Genomic DNA, 15,867 nt, shown 5'->3' on the forward strand with positions numbered 1-15,867 from the left:
AAATGATTTCACTCATTTGGGAAGGAAGCCTCATATAAAGAAATAAAAAAAATGAATGACTGTGGTTTCTCTGTCATTTAATAAATCTATCTAGTCTCAGAATACTTAAAACATTTTAAATTGAATTTACTACGATAATAAATATCCTAAATAGAGATTTCAGGCCTATTATTTTTCTCCTGAGAAAAATGACCATATTCCCTAGCAGATAAAGCAAAATAAAAAATTATAACCTTTATAGTTCCTATCTGCTTTAGGGTTACCAAATTCTTTTAACTATAAGAAGTAATTCTGAATCATAAAATCAGTTTAATTCTGAAATGGGATCAATAGGTGGAGGAAAGAAGCACTGGTTTTAAAAATATGAACTTTTAAATATAAAATCTAAATTTCATATTTATAATATAAATTTATAATAAGAATGGATTATAAGATCCAAAAGCACATCAGTTGTTTGTGTTGAAAATCACATATTTGATATACTTTAGCTAGATGGTAAGGTCTTGTTCGCGATAGTTAAAAATGGCATTCTAGTCCATGCCTCAAGCTGGGTGGAGAAGAGGACAGGCCCACTCTGGTCGCTGGGTACCTTGGCTCGAGGGTTGAATATCAGTCCCCTATGCAGGGCAAAGGCAACGCGCTTCACAAGCTCTTTCCTTATTCCATCTTCCAGCAACTGCTTTGGATCCACCTAAGTGCCAATCAAAAGTATTAAATGATAGTTACGAAAAATTCAGTCCTGACGAAATTCAGAGGAAAGATGGCTTTCAGAATCTACAGTGGGGCATTTTCCTACCTCCTCACTAAATGATTTGAATTTTTTTCCTTTCCTGCCCCTGTGATCTTGCACAGCTTGGATGGAATTATTAAACCTCTCACCTTTTTAGGACTCTGTTTATTTCAGCAAAGTTCATGATGATAATTTTATAACATGACATTTCAAAGATGATGAATAAGGAAAGTTTTAAATGGCCTCACATTCTAATTAATGCGTTAACAGTAAAAAGTGCATTTTTGGAAGGACGGGATGAAGGACCTATGACTGAATTTACAGATGCATGTTCTTCCTTTACATTTTATTTCTAGGCACCTTATATCCGTATGAGCAAACTCAGATTTGAGGTCGGGCCACTCTGTAAATTGAATAATTATCTTTTCTTTCAGCATTCTTGGAATTAGGGAGATAAAATAGGAAAGCAAATCTGCTATCTAACTCTACAAGCTTATTTTGCTCATTATTTCTTCTATAATGAAAAGGCTTTTGTTATTCCTTAAAAAAGTCTCTTATCAGAGCCATAAAACATCAAATGATTTTACATACTCCCTTGAATTCTCTGAGACTTGTTTCTTTTACTTTTAATTTGTAAAGAACCATTATTTTAAAAGGTCATAAAGGCAATTAATGGGTTCCATCCGGTTTTGATTATACTTAAATTTCAAATAAGACAACTGCAATGGGGGTTACAAAAACACAAAGCCAGAGAAACAGTTAAACTACATCAAGATCATTCAATCAGGAAAATCCAGACTGTGGAGCAACTGAAGGTGAAAGGCCCTATGTTCTTCAACAGATAAATTATAGGGAAAGAAAGGAAGGAGGGCTGGGTGTGGTGGCTCACGCCTGTAATCCCAGCACTTTGGAAAGCTGAGGCAGGTGGATCACCCAAGGTCAGGAGTTCGAGACCAACCTGACCAACATGGAGAAACCCCATCTCTACTAAAAATACAAAATCAGTCGGGCATTGTGGCACATGCCTGTAGTCCCAGCTACTCGGGAGGCTGAGGCAGGAGAACTGCTTGAACTCAGGAGGCGGAGGTTGCGGTGAGCCTGCACCATTGTACTCCAGCCTGGGCAACAAGAGTGAAACTCTGTCTCAAAAAAAAAAAAAAAAAAAGACTTAAAAGACATAACATAGTTTTTCAAATGGGCAAATCTAAGCTATAGTCTGGAAATTAATGACATATAGTTTCACTGGATAATAAAACTATACACAGGAGGCCTGAGATGAGGTCAGGGTGCATGAGGAGGCTTTCAGGAGTGGGGCTGGCTAAATCCTATTTCTTAAGTGGTAGTCAGAATGACTGGTGCCTACATCATTCTTTCCTTAGTTTTCAGCATTTGTGCTTTATTATACAATAAAAAGGTAAATTATAAAGATATAATCAATGAGTACAGAATCAAAGAAGTATCATGAAGCTTTCAAAGAAATATTCCTTACAAGAATAGATTGAAAGAGTTCAATGCTTTCGTGAATCTAAAGGTCTCATGTGGCTCTTCTAACCCTTCCCAGATTCCACTAATCTGTGGAAGTGTTCATAGCTAAGAGAAAGCCATCTTCACACAGGCCCTTCCTCACATTTCTATTCCCTTCCCCTGAAGTTAACAACAGTAACTGTTTTCATATGGATCATCCAGACCTTTCTCTATTCGTTCATATACATAAATATCCATCCTTACACATATATTTAATTTCAAAAATCTAAATGGGATCATATACACGTATATGTACAGAGACACGCATGTATATCACACGCATATATTATGCATATATATACACATAGTTGCATGCATGTATATCACACACACACTATACATACATACACACACACACACACACACATATACATACATACATGTTTTTCTGCAATTTGCATTTTTCATTTTCCACCCTGGAGATTTTCCAGTAGTAAATTCTTTTTGAATCACTCTAGACCAATCTACAGTACGAATGCACCACAGAATATTTAACCATTCCCCTACTGACGGATGTTTACATTACAGATGCTCCTTAAGATGGGGTTACATTCCAATAAACTCGTCGTAAGTTGAAAATATCAGAAGTCAAAGATACACTGAATATACCTAATCTACCAAACATCATAGTTTAGCTTACCCTACCTCAAATGTGCTCAGAACACTTACATTAACCTATAGTTGGGCAATATCATCCAACACAAAGCCTATTTTATAATAAAGTATTGAATATCTCATGTAATTTATTGAATACTATACTGAAAGTGAAAAACAGTATAGGTATCATCATGAAGTTGCATCATTGTAAGTTTGAGATGATCTATATTTCTTTTTTATTTTTTGCTGCCTTTAACAATGAATGCTTATATATCTGTGTATATCTCACTTGTTTTAAGTCATATCAACCAAACTGAACCTACACTTTTTCTAAGTGTTTGAAATACAACCTCAACACTCTGAGGTTAAAGATCAGCGAGGGCCACAGGATTACTTTTAAAAGCCCTTAGTTGTTATTGGTAGACTAGAGAGTCTACTGGGTTGAATGGAGTTGGTCAGCAGGCTATTCCTTCTGCTGTTATAATCTGAAAGATTGTGGGAAAAGATCAGTATTTTACCAAGAAGTCTTTCTTTTGATAATTGTTGTTAATTACCCGTAATAGGTTTTATTACATCCTTCTTATAGTGGTCACTTTGCAGTCCTATTATCATCCTGTGTGTAAGAAGTGACTAAAATGCATGTACATTCTCTACACATCAACTGAATTCACCTAGGATCAGGCCTAAAGCATGTTTAGCAAATTCTATTAATATTCTAGGAACTACCACGGTATTTCTTTTAGCATACTTCCAGAAAACACATACCAAAGTTCCATTTAGGTACATTTCCTCTATTTTCTTTGATTTTAATAATGCAAATATTAATATGGCACTTAGGAATGTTCAGATTCTACTGATGTCAGATATATAGAAAAATAAAGAAAAGCACCATAAACTATATGAATGGACCCATCACTACTCACCATAGCATTCCAAATTAAAAAAGCAATGAGACACTTTATACCTCTTGGGAGAACAAAATTAGAAAGTGGATAATATCAAGTATTGGCGAAGATGTAAGCCGTTAAGTCCCAATGGCCTTCTGACATTTTCAATTTGTGATGTAACACCATTGTAAGTCAAGGAACATTTGTATCTCAACATCCATCAGTAGTGGAATAGTAAATACACCATGGTGCATTCGTACTATGGATTGGTCTGCGGCCACTTGAAAAGAATGTAGATTTCAGAGGAATTCTTGCACAGGTCTGGAGTGGGGATATGCTCAGAGACGTTCATCATGACACTGGTTGTGATAATGGGGGGCACAGGTGTCTGTCCCAAGCTGGATGGTTAAGAAAAATGTGGAATTCTATGCAGCAGTAAAAAGTAACCTACTATCTGACCTATAGCAATATAAATAAATTGCAAAAGCAATAACCAGTAAGAGAAGTTGGAAAAAGAATGAGACTTAGAGCACAATATGGTTGAGATAAATCAAAAGCACATGCACACATCAAATAATGCCATATGCTAAAAATAAGAATACTTGCATATTTAGGAACATTTACCAAACACACAAAGTTGGTGCTATGGGTAATGGAAATGGAATCAGGGATCCAGGAGAAGAAAAAACCAAAAAACAAAAGATGAGAGGAGCTTGCATGCCCCAGTGATGATAGTGGTCTGTTAAAAGAGGGATATGGGCCGGGCGCAGTGGCCCACGCCTGTAATCCCAGCACTTTGGGAGGCTGAGGCAGGCAGATCACGAGGTCAGGAGATCGAGACCACGGTGAAACCCTGTCTCTAAAAAATACAAAAAATTAGCCGGGCGCGGTGGCAGGCGCCTGTAGTCCCAGCTACTCGGGAGGCTGAGGCAAGAGAATGGTGTGAACCCGGGAGGCGGAGCTTGCAGTGAGCTGAGATTGAGCCACTGCACTCCAGCCTGGATGACAGAACGAGACCCTTGTCTCAAAAAAAAAAAGAGGGATATGATTATTTTAGCTCTCTGTACCTGGGGTGTGAAATAAAAATACTAAAAATGAAGGAAGGAAAACAGAGAGAGCGAAGAAAGCAACTTTGACTAAGGAAATTGAATTTTTGTTTTTTTTTTTTTGCTTTTCCCAAAATTCAATCAAATATATTTTTCTTAGATTTAAACAACTCTTTGGTAAAACGGTACTAGCACCACACATTTTCTGCAGAACTACAAGATAAGGAAATTCCCACTACCTTCAAGTATTAAGAGAAACAAAGATTACAATGCTTTCTCTTCCTCGATCAGTAAGTGAGTAAAATGGGCCGGGCACCGTGGCTCACGCCTATAATCCCAGCACTTTGAAAGGTCACGACAGATGGATCACTTGAGGTCAGGAGTTTGAGACCAGCCTGGCCAACATGGTGAAACTCGTCTCTATTAAAAATACAAAAATTAGCTGGGTGTGGTGTTGTATGCCTGTGGTACCAACTACTTGGGGAGCTGAGGCATGAGAATCACTTGAACCCGGGAAGTGGAGGTTGCAGTGAGCCAAAATTGCACCACTGCACTCCAGCCTGGGCAACAGAGAGAGAGACTCTGTCTCAAAAAACTCAACTAAAATAAAATACATGAGTAAAATGAAGACTGAAATTGGAATGTCAAACAGCAGATGATGCCACTCCCTTTTGCACACATGATAATTACCACAAAAACCCAAACAGCTAAGAGTCATGGTGCGAGGCCATACAGACTAACAAAACTGTTACCTTGATGATGCCAACCAAAGTCGTTTTCATCATTAAGATGCCTTCAGTAAAAATGGAGATAGCATGAGTAAGCTTGGCAACCTATAACAAAGAAAAAGAGGTATGAAAAATTATTGGCTAATAGTCCTGGAATGAACAAAGATAACAGGAAATGAACTTGTAGCTTTAGGACACCTGTGTCCACATGTTCTGGACAGAAGTGAGGCTCTATGGTACAACGGAAAGCCCACTGTTAGACATATTGGGTAACACAGTCAGAAGACATCAGTTCATTCTTTCACGTTTGACAAAGCATTTCTCCTTTAGGCTTCATTTTCTCATGTCTAAAATTTGGGGCAGAATTCAATGATCTAGACGGGCCCTTTTGGCTAGAAAAGACTATGAGACTGAGAAAGCAACCTCCCCTTCCCTGGCCTCCCCATTATTTGCAAGCAACACCAGCAGACATTGATAAGGCAGGCAGGTTCTAGCTATATTGTTGAATCAGAATAAACGTGGAAATATCAAGCTTGATAATCTAAGTCCCTGACATATTTCTTGGACTTGTGTCAGAACGGGAAATTGACACTGTATATCATATTTTCAATCTTCACTTGATTTTATTTTTGATGTCTTTAAATTCTAAGCTCAGGGAGAAAAAAACCAGAGGTGCTTGGGGAGAAGAACCTCTGAGGCTGCTGAACTATTATTGAGTGAGCTTAAAATCTGCCCAAAGGAAATGGTTAATGGAATATAGATTATTTTGAGCTGCTCAAAAAGGAACATGAATATGAAAAGTCAGGTAATCTAGCTCAAAGAAAACAAGGGCTGCTTTAGCAAGACTGTTCTAGGAAAAAGTGACCAGCTAAGCCTCATTTCCCCTGAGAATTCTGAGGTGAATAAGGCCTTAAATGATACCAGGAAAATGTCAAGAATAAAAGGTGTGATTGTACTAAAATCGTAAAACACGTTTACCATTGCAAACGTGAGAAAACAAGTCAGAATTGGTCTGGTGGTCCCCAGAATACGGCAGGTGACACAGGCCTGTGATATTTCATGACCGTTAGTTTTTAATATGAAAAGGCAGAAGTCAGAGGGACACAGCACCTCGTATCGTGGGCCCAGCTGAGCATAGTCCCTCAGCTTGTCTTTGTCCAGGCGCGTAGGCACTTCAATAATGTCGTGGGTCTGAAGCTTTATGATCTTTAGAAGAGATGTAAACATGCTTTCTGGGATGATCTGCAAAACCTTCAGTGAAAAGCAAAGGAGGAAACGCAATGAACATCTGTTTTACTTTTCTTGGCTGACAAATATTAGGATGCCAGTAAACGACAGCAATTTGTCTATATAGGGGGATGCTGAAAAATGTAAAAGAGCTGTTTTAATAACTGCTGGCAGGCACAGGGCTCCATTCCTTTAAACATTAATTGCTTACAGAATATAAAGCTAATCCTTCTAAAAATGCTGCAAAAGACTGTATCATTCCCATTTTACAGATTTTGAAAAGATTGAGGTTCAAAAATGTTAAGTAACATCACTATAGAGGACTCGGCTAGAATGTGACACCAGTAAATTTTGAATTCAGGCCGGTCTGGCTCCATGCTCCATCAGAATTTATTAAAACAAGAATCAAAATTCCCATGAAAACCTGAACTGGGCTCCGACCAGGAGATGCCGGATCTAGATCTGGCTCTTTTACCAGATATGGCTTTGTGATTTTGAAGAAACTATTATAATCTCTGTTTCTACATCCATAAAATAGATGTGAATACCACCAACACTTAAAACACAGAAATAAAAGTTCCTGGCAAGTAAAAACATCTGTACATCCACAGTAGCAATAAGGATAAGTTTATTTTTAGGTGTTGCAAATTTCTGGAATCAAATTTTTAAAAGGGGAAGAGACACAGATATACTTTTGGGGGGCCTAAGCGTACTTTTTGTATTTAAAACAGCAGTTATCTGGTAAGAGTAAATATCACCCTGATGCATTTCTTACTTTTCTCACATAGGATACCAACTCTCCAGAATAGTACTGCGACACGCTGAGCAGATCGGGGCTATTTGCCTGATTAATACGAAGAAGGGGCAGATCGAGGGCAGAGGCAAGCTGGAAGAAAAATAAGGTATATCTGTTTCCTGTTGCAAAAAGAGTCCTAGAAATCTCTCTTTCCAGAAAATGTAACATACAACAAAACATTTGGGTTTTACCCAACAGAGGGCAACAACCACCGAATCTCATCAGTATTCATTAATAGTTTCTGACAATACAGTTTTTGAAAAACCCAAGCTAACTGTGATGGCAGTGGTTCTTAAACTGTGCTCCCTGGACCAGTAGCTTCCGCATGACCTGGGAACTTGTTAGACATGCAAATTACTGGGCTCCACTCCACACTGACTTAGTCAGACACCCTGGGGGTGTGGCCCAGCAATCTGTGTTACAACCAGCCCCACAGGTGATTCTGATGCATGCTCAAGTTTGAGAGCCACTGTGCCACAGAAGAGGACTACTCCTGTGTGGAAATCAAGACGTTCTGATTGACGCACTACCGAATCTGTCCAATCTAATATGCCGTCAAGTGTAAGAAGTGCCATTGATTTTATGTGCCACTCAGAAAAAAATTAAATGCTGACAACTAAACTATGATATGCCATCAATGATAAAACCCATCCCCAGTTACAGAAATGTTAAAATATGAAAAAAATTGTAGTAGCCAGGCGCAGTGGTGCATGCCTATTATTAAAGCTACTTGGGAGGCTAAGGCAGGAGGATTGCTTGAGCCTAGGAGTTTGAGACACAGCCTGGGCAACACAGTAAAACCCCATCCCCCTCACTCCCACCTCCCAAAAAAAGGTGCATCTCAGAATTGATGTATATGGTACATGGTAGCTCTGTCAGAAGACATTGAGTAGGCTGGGCTGGGGGCTCACACCTGTAATCCCAGCACTTTGGGAGGCCAAGGCAGGAGGAACATTTGAGGTTAGGAATTCAAGACCAGCCTGGCCAACATGGTGAAACCCCATCTCTACTAAAAATAGTAAAAATTAGCTGGGCATGGTGGTGAACACCTGTAATTTCAACTACTTGGGAGGCTGAGGCAAGAGAATCGCTTGAACCAGGAGGAGGAGCTGCACTTCAGCCTGGGAAACAAAGTGAGATTCCATTTCAAAAAAAAAAAAAAAAAAGAAGAAGAAGAAGAAGAAGACACTGAGTAAATTCTTTGTTCATTTACCACGAAATGAAATTACCATGAGAGCAAGGGCTGTGCCTGCTGTTCACCAATATTCCCTGTTACTGCAGATATTAATACTAGTTTGTAGCAGAGGTTCAGTAATTTTTTTGAATGAATAAGTAAAAGGACTTAATTCATGCCTAGGGAATAAAGGACTCAAAGGACTCACATTTTTAGTACACAGATAAAACTTAAAAAAAAAATCTATTCTTCACCTAAAAATAGTATTCCTGAAGACATTCCAACTTACATTAATTAAAACTTTCAATATTTCTGGCATCTTTGAAATTATGCTCTCATGGAAAAACTGCTAACAATTTCAGTCTATAAAAATATTGAAATTATTTACCTTCCTAAAAGGATAAAATCCTGGGCTGAATTAATGAATGAGGTATGAATGAAGGCCAACTCTTTCCTAGCAACAGAGAATCTCACTGTTTTTTGCTTACCTTTAGGAAGGTAGCTCTGAGTTTAGTAACCATGGATGGATTTACCCTTATGCTTTCTTGCATGATGGATGTGAAACTGTAAAAAGAAAAGAAACGGTAAGAAGATGTTACTAGGGCCTTTCATCTACAGCAAATGTCAGGCTGCCTACATTACCTGTCAATCAACTGCCAAGCGAAAGAAAGGTCCCCAATGATCTGCATTGTGATCAGAACCTCCTCTTTAATGTTAATGGTTCTGATCATCTGATGAAGAAACTTTCGAGTATCGGCAAGAAACTGACATACTTGCAGATTGGATTCCAGCTGGTGGAATTCTTGAACCTGTGTTACAGAAATATACTTAATTTAAAAATCCTGAATGGACTCTATGGTGCTCATTTGTTCTTGAAAACACTTCAAATAAAGCACACTACTTCTGACAATTTCTTGATAAAGTTTTTATTTCAAATTATAAATTTCAGAAATATGTAAGCCAAGCTATTAAAAAATGCACAAGTTTCTAGGATTAGAAAATGTTCCGCTGCTTATTATTCTGTACATCACACCCATGTGTTGGCACTTGTATATTATTAAGTTCTTTTGATGCACTTTTAAAAACAAAACAATGATTCTACAATGTCTTGAAATTTTAATGTATATAACTGAAGATGCCTGGGTTATATGACAAAATAAATCAGGCAAATGATAAAAAGCATTTGAGATTTACAAAGTTGTTTACGACCATATTATAGACTAAAAAAATCCAAACAAGCAAAGTAGAAATAATACGAGTGTGCAATTGTTCTGGAATAAGAAACTTTGGTAGAATTATTTTACTGTGTTGCTGTTTATAGTGACCATCCTAAAAACCCTGCAGAAATAAGAAAAAGCCTGTAAGAAAATATTCCAAGTGAAAACAGTATTAATCATATTTCTAAAAATATATAATCATACCAATTGGATAGGGTTATAGATTATGAGTAAAAAATGATATTTTAAATAATAGAGTTGGCCGGGCATGGTGGCTCATGCCTGTAATCCCAGCACTCTGGGAGCCCGAGGCAGGTGGATCACCTGAGGTCAGGAGTTCGAGACCAGCCTGGCTAACATGGTGAAACCCCATCTCTACTAAAAATACAAAATTAGCTGGGTGTGGTGGCAGGTGCCTGTAGTCCCAGCTACCCAGGAGGCTGAGGCAGGACAATCGCTGGAACCCAGGAGGTGGAGGTTGCAGTGAGCCAAGATCACACCCCTGCACTCCAGCCTGGGTGACAGAACTGGATTCTGTCTCAAAAAAAAAAAAAAAAAAAAAAGAGTTTATGGTTATTTTTCTGCTGCTTTTAGTTATCATTTTAAATCTAGTTAAATACACAATTAAAATTTAAGAGTGGTGAGGTATAATTTTTTTGGTACAATCATTTTTGAGTTGAAAGAAAAACAATAAACTATTCTTTCAGAAAAGAAAATATACCACTTATAAGCATACGACCATTATATAATTATTTTCATTTTTGTGTATTCCTGTCTGGTTTTTTCCCCCAAGGCACACACTTTTTTACAACCCTAAAAATGGTATACACATGCAATTTTGTTTTTGCTTTTACCTCCTTATCACAATTTGCCCAATGTTTCCATATTATTTTTATAATTATGTTTCTAAGATTACATGTTAAAATATCGTAGTTTTTGCTACCATTCTCTTCATACTAGTTATTTATTTCCCCAAATTTAGGACAGTATACATTACAGGAAACATATTAATTCACATTGCTTTTACTTCTGATGAAATAGTCTCTCAGCTATATTCACAGGAACAGACTGTTGGGTGAGTCATAAGGTGTGATTCATGATCCAAGAACCTTCATTTAAAAAGCGTTTCCTTACCTCCTCCAAAGCTTGTATCAGTTGTACAGTTTTTCTGCCCGCAGCAGTAGAATCATCATAATTTAAAGACAATATTTGTTTTGAGATCTCTCTGAACCAAGCTTGAAGGTTTTCTAGTAATACAGAAATAAGAAAATACTGAAATTCTCGAATTCCTGTAGCTGTGGCTTTGAATTTAACTAAATAATCTTTTATAAATTCAGTTCTTCAGAGCTTTAACCATGGGCCTAACACTAGGAATTTTCCAAACGACAAAAATGCCTGGAGCATGCGACATAGTAGAATAAACTTTCTACATAAATAGCTTAGTCTACAACACTTGGCAGACAAATACTAAAGGCTCAAGTACATGCTATAAAGTGTAGAGGTGATAGTGGCAGTGGAGAAGAGTTGGAAAGGAACTGAAGGATGTCCCTAGTTACCAGTGAGAGTTTTCTGGAGAAGTGAGGAAAGGTAAAGATCGGATCATCGGAGAGATGAAGAAGGGTATTGTATCCAGATGAAAGGCAGACACAGGCAGAGGCTTCAGGGCAAGAATGACAAGAGAATATCTTGGAGGGCAAAGAAGAGACCAATATGACAGAAGTGTAAGGTGTGACTGGTGAGTCACAGGGATGTCTGAACAATGCAGGGGGTGCCATTTGCACTTAGGAACCAGCAGACATTTCATACAGTAGAGAAAGAGAAGGGTGTCCACATGCTCTGATTACCCTCAGTGTGTCAGGCAAAGTTCTAAGTATTTGATCTTCATAGCAATATAGGGAGGTGGAAATTGTTAGCCATTTCCCAGATAAAGAGGCTGATGCTCAGAGAAACTGAGAATGCTATACAGGGTGACACGGTGACTAAATGGCAGAGCCAGGACTTACAATTATCTGTCCAGGTTCAAAAACTCTGTGCTCTTTACCTCCCCAAGTTGATCCCCTAAAGTTTTTTTTTTTGTTTATCAATGGGGTGGTCCCACGTTATTAAAAGGCCTTAATGACTTATGATCTAAGTTATTTCAAGGATTGGCATGATGAACATTCATAATTTTGAAGATTTTTGTAGGGCTGAGGGGCAGCGATGGAGTAGTAGAAAGAGCATGAAATTTGGGGTCTGAGATGAGTAAGACCCAGGCTCTCCACCTTTGTACCTTCAGCAAATGATTACATTTTTAAGCCTCAGTTTCCTTATATATAAAATAAGGATTAAGATGTGTATCTTACAGGGTTGTAAGGATGAGAAAAAATTGTGAAAGTATGTCCTAAGCTGTAATTAAACTATACAGCTGGAAAAAAATGTAAAATTGTTATTTCATCTCTGAAACAAAGTTGGTATTTGTAAGGGCCTAAAGGAAACTATCACAGAGATTAATGCACTAATTCTAGGCAGCTAACCGGGTCAGATTGTTACACGTGATTGTTTTGCAGGTCACAATATGATAACCATAATATTCATTCTAGACTTCAGGTTTCATATCACAATATGGTGACCTGAAAAACATGTTTCTAGTTTATATCATATCATTATACACTGGCTGGCTTTTCCCTATAGGAACAATAATACAATTTGGAAATATATTTTTACCAACCACTCAGCATCAAAGAAATAAACAAAAGCCAAAATACAGTAATCACAAGCTCATACTGATTAAAAATAATAGTTTTTAAACAAGAAGCTACACTACTAAGCAATTCTACAGTATAATTAACTTCATCAGAAATCGATCTGACAGGTAAAACAAAATTAAGCATTAAAAAAATAGTTTGTCACCATAAAATTCAGAATGGTTTTTTGGGAGCAGTTAGAAATTTCTTATTTATAAAAATTTGAAATGATGCCAGAACTTTCCTATAAATAAAATTTCCTAGAAGAAGTAGGATCAAAATCATTAAAGTAAAATTTGAGTTTGTGTTTTTTGAAAACTAGTCTGCAGTACCCTCTTCTGCTACTAGATAGCAGGTGCATTGGTGAACAAGAATCAAGCAAAATCAGAAGAATTTTAGATATCATCTATGCTGGTAGATTACTGACACTCTTGGGCGACGTATCCTTCTTAAGAAGATCATGAGAATTATAGATCCTTTCCCCCCTTTCCCCAAATCACATAAACTGACACATTAGTTTTGCATACCATGGAGGTGGAGGCCAACTGTGACTCTCTAAACTCTTGTCTATGAACTGGAGTTACCAAAACCCCTGGTTTAGCCTAACCTCACATTTCAAAGATAAGATATAAAACCTGAACTCTAAAATGAATATGAACATTGCCCAAGAGAGCAGAAAGCTAGATACAGCCAAAACTAACCTTCAGATCTTTATTAGCAACACTAAAGAGAAGAGGGAATATCCTAGGATACAATAATGAGAACATAAAGCCTTTTTAACCTGCCAGTTTCCGAGGTTTCAAATAACCTGTGCATACATTCCAAACACACTAGTATTTTCTCTTCAGCAATTACCATTTTTCTCCACTCTGGTTAGGGGTTTCACTCCTGAAAAGACATCAGCAAGCTCAGTCATCCGCTCTGAACCCTCTTTCTTGTAATGCTCCCATTTGGTTTGCTTTTCTGAAAGCATTTGCTTGAACATCTGTTGAAGTGACAGAAAATATTTATTTACTTAAGAGAAAAATCCAGACTAGGCAGCTTATGAAGAGAGCTTGAGGAAACCCAATTTAAATTTTAAATAAGAAGCTACACTATAAATTAACATTGACCCTGATGTCATCCCCTTATGCACTGATACTTTGTAGAAATTCAGGGACAAAGCCAGACCACCTCCAAAACAGTAGTTCTCACACCAACACCAACTGCACATAAGCACGACCAGGACGCTTTAAAGTTTTCAGATTCCCAAGGCCCACCCCTAAAGATTCTCCTTCAGGCAGTCTTGAACAGGGCCAGAAATCAGCATTCTTAATGTGAGATTAAATTTGTGACCACTGCTCTATGGTTCCTTCTAGGCAACAATGTCTGCAATTCTAATGTAAACAGTCAGGGACAATTTGTGTGTTATCTTCTCCGATGACTGGGGAATGAACCACATTACCTACAAAAGTTCTTTGTTTTATTATACAAGTTTAATTGTTTATTTTTATTTATTATTATACAAGTAATTATGTTTATTGTTATTTATTTATTTATTTTTTGAGAGACAGGGTCTCACTCTGTTGCCCAGGCTAGAGTGCAGTGGAGTGATCATGGCTCACTACAACCTTGAACTCCTGGGTTCAAGTGATCCTCCTGCCTCAGCCTCTCAAGTAGCTAGGGCTATGGGCATGCACCACTACACCTGGTTCATTTTCTTATTTATTTATTTATTTTTTTTGCAGAGATGGGAGTCTTGCTATGTTGCCCAGGCTGGTGTCTCAAACTCTTGGTCTCAAGTGATCCTCCTTCTTCAGTCTCCCACACTGTTGGGATTATAGGCATAAGCCACTGTTCCGCCTTAATTCTGTTTATTAATTCACTCCTTCATAACATTTAAATTCTACAAAGTCTTGGGCAGAGAAGAAAAGGGTGAAACTCAGGGTTGGTTTTTGTTTTTGTTTTTTTTTTCTGAAACAAACTTAAAAAACATACTTATTTCTCACTAAAGGACATGCCATCTCAGACAAGGGTAGATGGTCTTTTACATTGGGCTCTTAGGAGGTAAACAGGCATGAATCCTGATTTCTCGCTTAAGAAATTCCTCACTTGCCAGCATCATAATGAATCTTGAAAAGCTGAGCAATGGGATAGGGAGACTCCATCTGCAGGTGGAGAATTAGGGCTCTGTGGAATTTTGTGGGGCCTGTAGAGGAAGAATCTTAGTGATCTGGACAGAATGACTAATCAATAAAATGATGAGGGAGAGGATGAGGAATAATGAAATTATTTATAGAGTCTAACCTAACTTTCTGAGTCCCTCGGATCAATCAATGCCATTTGACAATGGCAAAGCAACAACATAAGAGCATGAGGCCTTTGTAAGAGACTACATGGCGTCAAGCCCTTCAAACACGCATTCACATGAACTGTCAGGTTTCACATCTCGCAGGATGGAATTTGGGATAGGGGATGGCCCCTGAATTAGGAAATGCGCTGTCATATAAAGATTAGAAGAAACAAGGGTCCAATTACTGTGTCTATAGGATAGTCAGAAAGTGACTCTATAAACAGTGCAGGATGGAAGTAGGAGAGAGGAAGCACAGGTTAAAGAACCAAGCTGAAATGTCAGAAATTCAAATGTATCATTTCTTTGAGCAATTTGTATTGGGTACTTTTTTTTTCTTTTTACCAGAGCTTTCCTGAAGACCTCTCATGAGTTGGTACTCCTTTATGCTGTCTTGTTTCCTGTCTACCTGGATAGACAGAAGGAAGCTGCCCATTCTGTTTCAACAGATTCCAGAGAACAGGCTTATCATTAGAAATATACGCTTGGTCAGTCAGATAGCCTAGGTCTGTCCTGATTTCCACTCAACAATGCTGAACTACATATTATCTATAGAACTCTTGGGTCCCTGGGGCTCCAGTTCATTATTCTAACTGGTCTGAGAGCATTTCTTTCATTCTTTTTTTTTTTTTTTGAGACAGAGTCTTGCTCTGGTGCCCAGGCTGGAGTGCAGTGGCACGATCTCAGCTCATTGCAACTTCTGCCCATGGGTTCAAGTGATTCTCCTGCCTCAGCCTCCTGAGGAGCTTGGAATACAGGCACACACCATTGCGCCCAGCTAATTTTTGTATTTTTAGTAGAGATGGGGTTTTGCTATGTTGGCCAGAATGGTCTCGAACTCCTGACCTCAGGTGATCCACCCGCCTTGGCCTCCCAAAGTGCTGGGATT

The 15,867-nt window shown here is 38.1% G+C and overlaps 1 protein-coding gene across 5 annotated transcripts in view; it reads right to left on the reverse strand.

Annotated features, from left to right (window-relative positions):
- Window positions 1-15,867, reverse strand: part of WASHC5 (WASH complex subunit 5) — a 95,753-nt gene that overhangs the window by 53,667 nt on the left and 26,219 nt on the right. For all 5 annotated transcript variants that reach the window (XR_010121749.1, XR_008659090.2, XR_010121750.1 and 2 more), the window contains exons 11-18: window positions 13,505-13,634; window positions 11,061-11,173; window positions 9,352-9,518; window positions 9,198-9,273; window positions 7,515-7,625; window positions 6,623-6,763; window positions 5,537-5,617; window positions 590-691 (exon numbers count right to left, since the gene is read on the reverse strand). Coding sequence is in view for 2 of the 5 variants with exons in the window: in XM_055287224.2 (XP_055143199.1) it covers window positions 590-691; window positions 5,537-5,617; window positions 6,623-6,763; window positions 7,515-7,625; window positions 9,198-9,273; window positions 9,352-9,518; window positions 11,061-11,173; window positions 13,505-13,634 (921 nt within the window). In the remaining 3 variants the exon portion in view is untranslated. The remainder of the gene's footprint in view (window positions 1-589; window positions 692-5,536; window positions 5,618-6,622; window positions 6,764-7,514; window positions 7,626-9,197; window positions 9,274-9,351; window positions 9,519-11,060; window positions 11,174-13,504; window positions 13,635-15,867) is intronic.

Source organism: Symphalangus syndactylus, chromosome 7, assembly GCF_028878055.3.
Source record: "Symphalangus syndactylus isolate Jambi chromosome 7, NHGRI_mSymSyn1-v2.1_pri, whole genome shotgun sequence".
Taxonomy (NCBI): domain Eukaryota; kingdom Metazoa; phylum Chordata; class Mammalia; order Primates; family Hylobatidae; genus Symphalangus; species Symphalangus syndactylus.